The sequence below is a fragment of the Pituophis catenifer genome, unplaced genomic scaffold (assembly GCF_029215685.1).
Source record: "Pituophis catenifer annectens isolate HBS135680 unplaced genomic scaffold, rPitCat1.0.hap2 SCAF_14, whole genome shotgun sequence".
In the NCBI taxonomy this organism is placed as follows: domain Eukaryota; kingdom Metazoa; phylum Chordata; class Lepidosauria; order Squamata; family Colubridae; genus Pituophis; species Pituophis catenifer.
The window spans coordinates 1,740,600-1,753,487 of record NW_027256894.1 but is presented as its reverse complement, the minus strand read 5'-3'; the positions used below and the strand labels follow the sequence as shown (position 1 = coordinate 1,753,487).

General features: G+C 40.8%; 1 protein-coding gene across 2 annotated transcripts in view; it reads right to left on the bottom strand.

The window, feature by feature from the left end:
* BLM (BLM RecQ like helicase) overlaps positions 1-12,888 on the bottom strand; it is a 29,888-nt gene that overhangs the window by 11,707 nt on the left and 5,293 nt on the right. The window contains exons 4-7 of one of the 2 annotated variants that reach the window (XM_070953559.1): positions 11,374-11,483; positions 11,157-11,271; positions 9,595-10,322; positions 8,406-8,600 (exon numbers count right to left, since the gene is read on the bottom strand). In XM_070953559.1, coding sequence (XP_070809660.1) covers positions 8,406-8,600; positions 9,595-10,322; positions 11,157-11,271; positions 11,374-11,483 — 1,148 coding nt within the window. The remainder of the gene's footprint in view (positions 1-8,405; positions 8,601-9,594; positions 10,323-11,156; positions 11,272-11,373; positions 11,484-12,888) is intronic. The other variant, XM_070953558.1, reaches the window with a different exon arrangement.

Below are 12,888 nucleotides of genomic sequence, written 5' to 3'. Positions count from 1 at the left end.
GTAAATGTGTAATTCAACCAAGTAAGAAATCCAATAGTTTCTTTTATTCCGAGTAAAGTTTAAAATTGATTTAGAGTATAATTACTTGTCATAAAATTACAAAATTTTACTTAACTCCCCTCCCCCCCTTGACATGTTGGGCAATCTCATCCACTTTAGTGACTTTGAGAGCACCTCTGGCAGGACTGTAAGATCCAAGGAGGAGAGACAAAGCAAAACTCCACCAATGAACAGCTATTCTGTATGCATGGAAACTAATGACACCATACTCCACGAACCAGATTTAACCCTCCAGTAGAGAGGGTGGCAAATAGTTCAACCAAACAGGTGAAGAAAACTGATTCATCTTATGATCCAAAAGCCAGAAGCAAAGAGGTATCTGAATCTGAATGGGCCATCAATCTCTCCAGACACCCAATCCACCACAGAACACAATATCTCGTGAAGGGCCTCGACTATAGACCATGTTAATCAGTTAGAATTCTTTGCACCTTAGAAGCATTGAAAACCACAGAGACCCAAGAAAACATATGGCAACAGCCCCACCATAGACCAGGAGAACCCAGAAGCAGAACCAAGTCAAAGCAGAAGGCAGGGCAGCCCTCAAAAAACTGAAGGACCAAACCATCCTCCTCCCAGCAGACAAAGACCAAGCTGCACTTTTCATGGACAGATTACAATATATATCAAAGAATTACTTGATGAACAAGCCTGCATCCCAGTAAACAACAGCCCAATTCAGAAACTAGGCAACCTGACCACGAGAACTGTTAACCACCCAATCAAGAAAAGTGAACTCACAAAAGAAAAAGAGTGGCAGATGAAAAACAGTGGATCCATTTTCCCACGCTTCTATGGAGATCCAGAAATACACACGCCTGACATATCTCTTCATCCAAGTGTATGGCTAAAGAGACTCCAACATACAACAAAGCTAAAGAATTTACAAAAAAGCTTGAACATCTCATACAGGGAGTGAATATTCCATCCACCCCCCACTAAAGGCCTCCAAAGTATCAAAGACCTCATAACCGAAGAGGATGAGATTACAGTTTCATTCAATGTCACAGCACCATTTACATTCATAGATCCAGGACTAGTGAAAGAATCCAGGGCAGCAGAACTATATAACACACCCAAGCTAACCATGAAATATGCAGAATCATGGCTCTTATCAACCTCTGCCTCTCTATCTACTTTCAGTTTGATGGACAAATATACCAACAAATCGGAGGAAAACCCTGGCAGAATCACCATTCTCAGATCTCCTAACAGAGACTATAATGCAACATCTGGAAAGCACAGCACTCCCAGGCATTTGACCAAAAGTATAGAACTCAAGGTGGATAAAAATAAATGATTTTTTTAAAAAAATCAAAAAAATCAGATTTTTCTGATTTAAATCGGATTTTTTTGATTTTTATCGAATTTATTTTAATAAAAAACTTTTGGGGTAAAAATCTATCATAAGATAGTTTTCTATTTAAGATACATAAATAATTTAGTTTATTCAGCATGAAATGGAGCTTAGTTATGAAGCATCAGGCTGTATATTCTGCAACACTGGGACTATCGGTGAGTCAACAGTGGGTCAAAGGAGTAGCAGAGATGACAGTTGCTCTTTAAAAATTATTATTATTATTATTTATTAAATTTTTATACCGCCCCCTCTCCCGAAGGACTCGGGGCGGTGAACAGCCAGAATTAAAAACACACAATACAAATATTAAAATACATTAAAACAAAATTAAATTATCTTAGGCTTCTCCAATTTAAAACCCCTTACCCATAAAATTCACCCAATTAAAATTTTTTAACCCAGCCCAGCTTGCTGAAATAAAAAAGTCTTCAGGGCCCGGCGGAAGGTACGGAGGTCCGGGATTAGTCGTATCCCTGGGGGTAGCTCATTCCAGAGGGCGGGTGCCCCCACAGAGAAGGCTCTTCCCCGGGGGGTCGCCAGCCGACATTGCCTGACAGACGGCACCCTGAGGAGACCCTCTCTGTGGGAGCGTGTTGGCCGGTGGGAGGTTATCGGAGGCAGAAGGTGGTCTCGTAAATAACCGGGTCCTAAGCCATGGAGCGCTTTGAAGATGAGAACCAACACCTTGAAGCGCACTCGGAAGACCACTGGAAGCCAATGCAGCTTGCGCAGGAGAGATGTCACGTGGGAGCGCCATGTCGCCCCAATAAATACCCGCGCGGCCGCATTCTGCACCAGTTGGAGCCTCCGAGTGCTCCTCAAGGGGAGCCCCATGTAGAGAGCGTTGCAGTAGTCGAGGCGGGAAGTAACGAGGGCATGAGTGACCGTGCATAGGGAGTCCCGATCCAGAAAGGGGCGCAACTGGCGTATCAGGCGAACCTGATAGAAAGCCCCCCTGGCCACGGCCGTCATATGCTCTTCTAAAGACAGCCGTGCGTCCAGGAGGACACCCAAGTTACGCGCCCTCTCCGTGGGGGCCAATGTCTCACCCCCAATAGTCAGCGATGGCACCAGCTGACTATATCGGGACGCCGGCAGCCACAGCCACTCAGTCTTGGAGGGATTGAGTCGGAGCCTGTTCCTCCCCATCCAGACCCGCACGGCCTCCAGGCACCGGGACATCACTTCAAGGGCATCGTTGGGGTGGTCTGGGGTGGAGATGTACAGCTGGGTGTCATCAGCGTACATCGTACAGATGGCACTGCACCCCAAAACCACGGATGATCTCGCCCAGCGGCTTCACATAAATGTTGAACAGGAGAGGCGAGAGGACTGACCCTTGTGGCACCCCACAAACCAAGTGCCTTGAGGTTGACCTCTGCCCTCCAGCCAACACAGACTGCGACCGGTCAGAGAGATAGGAGGAGAACCACCGTAAAACAGTGCCTCCCACTCCCAACCCCTCCAACCGGCGCAGCATGATACCATGGTCGATGGTATCAAAAGCCGCTGAGAGGTCTAATAGGACCAGAACAGAGGAGCAACCTCTGTCCCGAGCCCTCCAGAGATCATTTATTCAGTTTATTCAGCATGAAATGGAGCTTAGTTATGAAGCATCAGGCTGTATATTCTGCAACACTGGGACTATCGGTGAGTCAACAGTGGGTCAAAGGAGTAGCAGAGATGACAGTTGCTCTTTAAAAATTATGATTTAAATCGAGTTGATTTAAATCAAGCCTTTTTACTAGTCGATTTAAATTTAAATTTTACAACTCGATTTAAATCAAATCCACCCTGATAGAACTGCTATGTAGACAACACCTTTCTCATTATAAAAAAGGAACACCTAGAAAAGACACAGAAAGCAATCAACAACACCTTCAAGAAAACAACAACACACTACCTTCCTGGATATCCTCATCAGCAAAGGAAGTGATGGCAAATTAGAAACGCAAGTCTCTGAAAAACCACCCACTACACTAGCCAAGTATTCCGCTAGCCTTTAGTATCAACCCAAACTCCTACGAAAGGAGCTGGGAAAGAACATCACTCAGACAACCCAGAGCACAAGAGAAAGGACCACCTATGACATCTTCCAACAAATTATCGAACAGTCCCCGGCCGCTCAACCCACTACAACACAAGGTATGGAAAAGCTAATAACACTGTCATACATCAGAAACATCTCAGAAAAAACCCAACATGTGATTACAATCACATGGCATCATCATTTAAAGCTTTTCAAAATATCTAGACCAAAAGACCCAGGAGCCTGAGAATAAAGAAAAGGAGTCATCTACAACATACAATATAAGGACTGCAATAGCCACAGATAGTCCTTGACTTAGAACTTTCTTCAGTGACTGTTGAAGTTACAACAGCACTGAAAAAAGTGACTTATGATCTTTTTTCACACTTATGACAATTGTAGCATCCCCACAGTCACGTGACCAAAATTTAGACACTTGGCAACTGGCATGTGTTGATGACGTTTGCCGTATCCCGGGATCACGTGATCCCCTTTTGCAACCTTCTGACAAGCAAAGTCAGATTCGCTTCACAATCACACTACTAACTTAACAACTGCAGTGATTCACTTAACAACTGTGGTGAGAAAGGTCCCCAAATGGGGCAAAGTTCACTTAACTGCCTTGCTTAGCAATGGAATTTTTGGGCTCAATTGTGGTCATAAGTCAAGGACTACCTGCATGTAGAACACAGGCAGACTAGTCATGAACACCAACTAGCAGTCAAAAGACATAATAAAAACTCCTTAATCACACAACAGGTGAGCAGACTCAACCATAGTTCAACTGCAAAACGGTGAGCATCCTAGACCAAGTTAAATCCAAAAATGCTGGGGAATTCCCAGAAGCACTCAGACAAATCAGCCATCAACAGGCACATAGAGATAAATTCAAACCATTTGAAGAAGACAATAAAAAGCTAAAAAGGAAGCAAAGAGACCATCACCAGCAATCAACGCCCAGATAAGCAAATAAATGTATATAATTTTGGCAGATGATGTGAGAGGATAATAGGTGAGATCTTTTAGTTATCCTTGGCAGGAGCGAGGAAAGTAGAAAAGGAAGGCAATGGAAAGGCTTCCGGTCTGGCTTCCGCCGCCGCCAGACGGTCCTCTGAGACCACCAGCCCCGTCGCCCGTAAAGAGCCGCCTTTACATCTGAAAGGCGGCTCGAAAAACTCCATTTCCTAAAGGAAATGTGAGATAGAGCTGGCGAGGGCAGGTAGAGCCCTCTGCGAAGTCCCCAGAGTTCTTTTTTTACTCTTGGGGATGAAGCAGGTTGTGGCTCCCTATTTCCGCTCGCCGCTGCTCCGGGCTTCGGGAGAACTCTGCCTTTTTTGCAGAGCTAGGCGCTGGGACCAGACCAATCAACGAAATTAACAGATCATCTGAATAAGCAGGATGAAATCTGGATCGGGGATCCTAAACTGCAAGTATTCTAACCCCAAGACTGATTTTAAAATTAAAGAAGAATGAAAGGAGGAAAAAGGAGAGTTTAAAATGGCGACTGGCCGAGGCTTGAGAAAAGCTGAAAGCGAAAGTCCTTCCGTTTGAATAGTTTATAACGTTATAAAGTTACAAAGTTACAAAGTATCTAGCAAAAGTGCTGGTTAGAAGTGAAGAGAAAAAACTCTTATTTCATGTTTCTTCCTTCTTAGAGACTTATTATTGATATTGCTTGGAGAGAAGTCTTTCTCTTTAAAAGGAAAAAAAAAATCTGTTGTGTGGCAGGATGGCGCTAAAACTGACAAAGCCAGATAACCAAGCCATTGTGGGGGGGGGGGCTCTCCCATTTATAAATCGCATGAACAAGTTGAGAGTTTGCAGATGTAGAAGAATGGCTTCATAGACCTAAAGAAATTTCTACTGGAGGAGATGGCAAGACATGATAAGACTGTGAATTTGAATCTTGAAAATTTTAGACAGGAAATTAAAGAGTTGGTTCAACAAAAGTATGATATTCTGAAGCAACATATGAAAAGTTTCATAGAACTAATTCTGAAGATGGATGAAATTATAAATTTAAAAACAGACTCTAAGGAAGTTGATGACAAGATTTATAATTTGGATAATAAAATACAAAGAATTGAAAATGATTTAATAAGGATTCAAGAAAAAAGCTCAGAAGTAGAGTTTAAAAAAATAAAGGAAGTTGATTATAAGACTTACAATGTAGATAATATAAAACAAAAGATTGAAAATGAAGCCACAATAATGCAATTCAGACTCATGGAATTTGCGGTTAGAATTAGGGGAATACAGGAAGATAAGAGACAAGATTTGAGAAAGATGTCTGCTGAAGTTCTGGCTGGGATTTTAAAGGTTAGCCCTGAAGATGTATCCTGCAAGATTGATAAGGCCTACAGAGTTAATTCTTGGGTGGCAAAGCAAAGGCAGCTGCCTAGAGATGTGGTGATTTACTTTACTGATAAAGAAATAAGAAATGATATTGTGCAAAAGTCTTTCAACTCCACTCTTGAAATGCATGGAAGGAAGATTTGGATATTTAAAGAACTACCGCCCAAGATGTTAAAAGATAGAAAGGATTTTGGATTTTTGGTGACTGAACTAAAGAAACAAAACATCCCATTCAGGTGGGATGTCCCAGTTGGTATAATATTGAGATATCAAGGAGAACGATATCAACTAAATACTGTTGAAAAAGCGGAAGAATTTTACTATAAGGTTTTTAAAATGGGTTTAACATCTCCACGTATAATACACGAGGGGAATAAAGAAAAGCAAAATCAACAAGAGATTGAAATTCAGGCTAAGCAGATGGAGGTGGAGGTAACGGAAAAACAACAAGTTACAGAGGCTTTGTGGATGAGCCGCTTCTGGATTCTCCTTCAGAGGCTACAGTTGGATTACCTATAAATACAAGAGAGGCGGCTTTGGATTCTAATGTGAAGACTTAACAAGCTACAGACCAGCATGGAAACCAAACAGTTGATATACAACTCATAGAAAGGAAACCAGGATGGAGATTTAAGCCACAAAAAGTTAAGAAAAGAAGAAGCAGGTCCTACAAAAATAAAATTTTTTAGACCAAACAGCAGTGTAATGCCAGTTACTTAAGAGCTGATTGAATATTTAGAAATTTAGTTGAGGCAAAGTATTGGTGTATATTATCTTGAGGAGAGTGACAGATCTCTGCAGTGCTGTACTCTTGGGATGTGAAGATGGCCATAAATTGAGTGGATTGGAATCTTCTATTTTGGATTCTTTGACAAATGGATTATGTTTATGCTGAGCTATAAGGCAAGAGAACTATGGGATTGGGGCATGCAGAAGATCTGGCTGTTACCCCAACACGGTGGTTGGAATTAATAATCTAGATGGAAGACATTATAGACGACACTATATGGAATATAAATATAAAGTCACTCGGGTGGTTTTTTATATATGAAAACATTTACTATTGATGGGGGCAGATGGTAATTGAAGATACCGAACATACTGTTGGAATTAGGATGTGACGTTACCCTAACATGGGTAATGGAATTAACAATCCAGTTGAGAGACATTACAGAAGATATCATAAGGATTACAAATTTAAAGTTAATTGAGGATTTTATATATATATGTAAATAAATTCTTTTTTAGTGGAATGGGCAGAAGAATAAAGATATTGAAAATATTATGTATGTAGACCTGTAGGAAAGTGGGTGGAGACAGGTTAGTTTACTGATTGTTTAGTTTAGGAGAAGGGATGTTATGTTATATCAATATACGTAAGAGATTCGAATTAAGAGATATATGTATGAGGGAGGAGGAAGTGGATAGATAATGAGTTGAAATTGTTAAATTAGGATTTATTATATAGTTTTACAGCCGAAAGTTGCTTTGAATGTTGTTTTGAAATGTATAGTATAAGGGGGATATAATGATATTGTTAGAAGGATAGATTATGAGTTGAATAGATGAAATTGCTAAATTAGAATTTATTATATAATCTTACAGTTGAATGTTGTTTTTGAAATGTATAGTATAAGGGGGATATAATAATATTGTTAGAAAGAAAGGGTTAGTATATGGGGGGTGGAACAAAAGGATGGTAAAGTATTATATAATCTGTTATTAACTTGGGTTTTATTTTGGAGAAGCCACAGGGGGAGGGGAGGGGAGGGGGGGTTAGGGAGGAGGGGGGGAAAAAAAGGGGGAAAAATTTGTATTTGAAAAACTTTTTCAATAAAAAAAAAAGAAAAAGAAAAGGAAGGCAATGGATCACAGGATGGGCAGGATCCAGAAAAGTGCAGGACTCTGCTGGAAAAGCATTCAGTTATTATTGAAGCAGTTAAAACGGTATGCATTTGTTGCTACGAGTCAAGCCTGACTCAATGATACCTACAGGTAGTCCTTGACTTAGAACCATAATAGAACCTGACATTTCAATTAAAAGCCATTGCAGTCATAAATTTATGCACTGCGGTTGGTAAGCATGTTTGAAATAGCTTACTTTGCAGGGTTTCAGAGCTGGAAGTTTTCCCCAATTCTAATGTCTAGCTACCAAAATTATGCAATGCATTCAACTCTGAAACCAATATTTATAACTTTTCAAAACAGACAGAACGATGGATTTCATTCATAAACTTAATTTCCCCTAATAGCAATGGTTCACTTCTGTAGGGGCTGCACACTTGTATTGAATATTGTGAGGTGACAGGAACTGTCTGTAACAATTGATCAGAACAGTATAAGGGAAGAAAGTTCAAGGTTGCAGCACCACCTGAATCATTTAATCCCAATTGTTCAGTTTATCAGCATGTCCCAATTAGAATGTAGGCAAAATATCAGCAACTTGATTTAAAACCAATTATTATAACTGCTCTTTTTCCCCCTTGATTATTTCAATCCCAGTTTAAAATGTCATTTGTCAGCCTTGATTCTCCCTTCCCACTTTCATCGAAGGGCAGAAGGCAATGACCATTCAGAGATGGGCTCCGCCTGAAGACTCACCTGTGGGCATCAGGATGAAGCAGTCCTGACCCAGCAAAGCAGCATTGATGGCTTCAAGCTGATTGGTCCGAAAATGATGGAGACCAAACTTTTTATGGAATATCTTCATCATCTCATTAGAATGTGGAAATGCTAAACCTCTGAAGGGTTCCAGGGTGGCATTTCTGGAAGGCGTATCCTTAATTAGTGGAGGAACTTGGAAGAAAACAAATTTTTGTTATGAGATTGAAGACAAAATATATTTGCTGTTTCCATAATTTATAGCCAGCCAATAAGGTGCTGAAACTTAATTAATTTCATAAACAGGAAAATATCCAAATATTTTCAGGGGTGGGAGGAGGGATAGAGGGAGTGTATTACTAAGCCATGTCAATGATGAGCCGTGGTGGCGCAGTGGTCAGAGTGCAGTACTGCAGGCTACTTCTGCTGACTGCAATTTGGCAGTTCAAATCTCACCAGGATCAAGGTTGACTCAGCCTTCAATCCTTCTGAGGTGGGTAAAATGAGGACCCAAATTGTTGGGGGCAATATCTCTGTAAACTCTGTAAACTGCTTAGTGAGGGCTGTAAAGCATTGTAAAGTGGTATATAAATCTAAGTGCTATTGCTATGATTAAATCTCAGTAGGTTTCACCCACTCTATTTCCACTCATAAATGTACAGAACAATGTGAAGTCTTGAAGAGGACCCTGTTCCCATCTTGACGCACAGATCAGCCAGTGAAACACTTTCAGTTTTCACCTATTACAACACAGCAACTTTGGATATAATGCAGCTAGTTTCAAAATTACCATTAAAAACTAAATGCAAAAAGCTGCCAGAAAAATATACACTTTTTCAAGTCCTGCCTTAGTCAGAAAGCCAGCAAGGAGGCATTGGCAATCCACAGCTGAAAAACCTTACCAAGACTGGTTCAGGCAATCTCCAAGAAGTGAATACTATGCGCAAGCACATTCAAACATACCTACTGTTAGCCAACTTGTGAACTGGGAAATACCCCTAGCAACTATGTGGTGAGTGCCCACATGTTTCTAAAAATCCGAATATACTCAAAAAGGTTGAGTTAATGTGTGGATAAGAGTCTCTGGTGCAAGATTGTTTGTAAAATGAGTTAATTGTAGTCTTCACCATAATTTCCTACTGCAGCTTATTTCCCAGAATGCACTAAAAGAAGAAATAGGCTAATTTACCAGGGAAACTCTTGCCCCTCACAGAACAGTCTGTGAAAGAAAAATTGCTATGCAGAAGATCAGCACCTGTCTTGGCTGCAACCAAGTTTTCTTTCAAAAACAGATTTGCTGCAGGGGAGGCGTCTGCAGCAGGCTGGACCGGGCCCTGGGAAGCATCTCTGGCTGTTGAAGCCCTTACTGCATCGTCCAAGTCATTCAAATCATCAATATCAAAATCATCCTTATGAAGCTTCTGCCCTCCAGTTGCCAAAGGACTCTCACTTCCCACATTGCTCATAAGTGGAGCAGGTTTCCTTCGGCTCTCCGAACTTGTTCCATTCAGCGTTGAAGGCCACCAGCGTGTCTTGGTTTCTAAGTCTGGATTTTGGAGCCCAGTTATTCCACCAGCTTCCCTCTTGGGACAAGATATGCCTGAACTTTCCACGGCAGAAGAGGATGTGTCCCAGGTAGAATCTTTCACGAAAGTGGAAGGATTGGCGCTGGCCCATCCTTGAGAGGGTGGCGGATGAAGGCCATGCAGTGCGGGAACGTCACCAAGCTGCTTGCCAGAAAATGGTCCAGAAGTAAAGACGGCCCCTTGAGGAACTGGGGAAGACGTTTTTCTCAGCTGAGAAGAATAACTTCCATTGTGGGAGCCATCGTAGTCAAAATTACATTTAGAGTTTATATCTACAAATTTATCAGCACTGGTTCTGCTTCCATTTCTGCAATTGCTCAACAGTTTTCTTCTGGATATAAAAAAAATATATGTTATTGTTTTAAAAATTCCCAAATGAATTTGCTGTTTCCTTTCCAGAAACTCCTCTTCTTAATCTTTTACCTTACTTACAACTCACAACCCAATTTAGATCCCTGTCTATAAAACATAATTGACATTAAAACATATGTTTGAGTGTATTATATAGAAGCATTTCCAGAGTTTTGATTTAGCCAATAAAGTGAAGTGATACTATTATCCTAAATATCCTCCATACAATATACCTATCCTTAATAGCAATATATTGTCCTGGGGAATCTTTCCTAACTGATAGAAACAGTTTTAGTCAATACTGAAATTGAACAATTTCAACAATTCAATCGATACTCCTGACCCTCAATGGCCATGGATAATAAAAAGCTATCCCATTTAAAAAGTATTTTTTAATTATTATTCACCCATGAGTTTCTTGTAGAACTATGATACTATGGTATTATCTGATCATTAAGAACTCTCTTGTTCTACAACATTCCTGTTTCTCTAATATATTAATAGTAAGGAACAATTTTCCCCCTTATGGACTAGGCATATTTTCCAAGGTTGGATTTCTGTGGAGGTTTTACAGCCCTGAACTGAATAGCACTGAAATTATGAGATACTAAATCCCGATGAAAAAAAGGGAATTTATTTGCATAATTCTACTTTCTAGAAGTTATCTTGCATACCTAAAAAAACCTGGCCTGCTTTAAGAGCTAAGAGAATCTCAGGGGACTGAACACTATGCAACTTGGACAAACCTATCCCACCTTAATTTCTTAAGGTAAAGAAGCAAAGGCCCTCATCGCATTCCAAACTCCCAACAGACCTGCAATCTCTAAGCCGAAGCAGCTCTTGGCCACCTAGCAGAGGCTTCAGCTCTCTTTCTGGAACGGAGTCCACCAGTTTACAGATATCTTCCATTACACATAGGAGGGACTGGCCTGAAATGTAACAGGGTTCAGTCACATATTTTGCAAGGCACCAGCAGTGCAAAGCTGGCTGACTATCATCAAAAGATTATGGAATATGTCACAATGTTTTACCTTCCTTCCTTCCTTCGCTTCTTCTGGTTATTTCTCCAAACTCCAGAAGTTGGTTCACCGAGAGTTCAGGATTCATCGTTGTCTCATCAGCTGTTCTTTGGGGAAAATGCCTAACAATGTTAAGAATTATTAAGAAATCCAGTCATATATCACATGAAGTAGATACACTTTATACATCAAATTGAATTTTAACAAGATAGGGATTTTATGCACACATCCACAGTATTTCTGTCAACAAAAAATGTATGTATTTCTATAGTCAATGACGATTAGGAAAGTATGGAATTAATGGAAATTAAATTTGAGTAAAACAACTGTATTGAAGTTTGAAAGTGTTAATTTTTCAGTGAGTGCTTCTTCCCATTTGCTTAAATACTACCAGCCAGAGAAAAACTATTTGATTTTCCAGTGTTTGCAATAATACACCTGTCACTAAAAGATGTATTGATGTATTTGGTTAAGTTGGTTAACAAATCTTTATAAATACAAACAATAAATCTTTGATAGAATTAATCACCAAACATTGCTGAGAATTTTTTCAATTATTGCAGGTTATCTGAACCACTACAGTCCGGTTTCAGGCTTGAATATAGCACTGAGCTGATATTGATCCTGGTTCTCCATGATCTCTCAGCACGGATCAAGGAATCCTTTGAGCCAGCTCGAGGGGAACCCTCCGCCCCCAACCCAGAAAGATCCGGAAACTCTAATTTAGGAAGTATTTGTAAAGTCAGCTCTTACTGGCTGCATTTCCATGATTTGTCACTACCTGGGGAAGCGTTCATCCCCACAAAGACTAAGGAAGGCAGTCGGGATGATTCACAGGAAGGCCAGTCACTGCAAAGACGGCTGAGAGGTCACAGTAAAACGTATCAGAGAATTGCTGGAGCTACAGTAAGTCAACTTACAACCATTTGTTTAGTGCCCATTTGAAGTTACAACAGCACTGAAAAACATGATTTAGGACCAATTTTTACACTTACGACTGTTGCAGCATCCCCATGGTCATGTGATCCAAAGTTGGATGCCTGGCAACTGGTTCCTATTTATGACGGTTGCAGAGTCCCGAGGTCAACCGATTCCCTTTTGCGCCCTTCTGGCAAGCAAAGTCAAGGAGGAAGCCAGATTCACTTCGCCACCATGTTATTAACTGAACTCCAGTGATTCACTTAAGTATGGCAAGAAAGGTCATAAAATGGGGCAAAACTCAAGTTAGAGTGCAGGACTGCAGCTACTTCTGCTGCCTGCCTGCAATTTGGCAGTTCGAATCTCACCAGGCTCAAGGTTGACTCAGCCTTCCATCCTTCCAAGTGGGGTAAAATGAGGACCCAGATAGTTGGGGGCAAGAGGCTGACTCTGTAAACTGCTTAGAGAGGGCTGGAAAGCACTGTCAAACAGTATATAAATCTAAGTGCTATTGCTTGCTTAACAGCATAAATTTGGGGACAATTGTGGTCGTGAAGACTACCTGTCTAGTGGGGAAAGGGGGAAGTCTTCTGGATCCCTCCCCTTCCT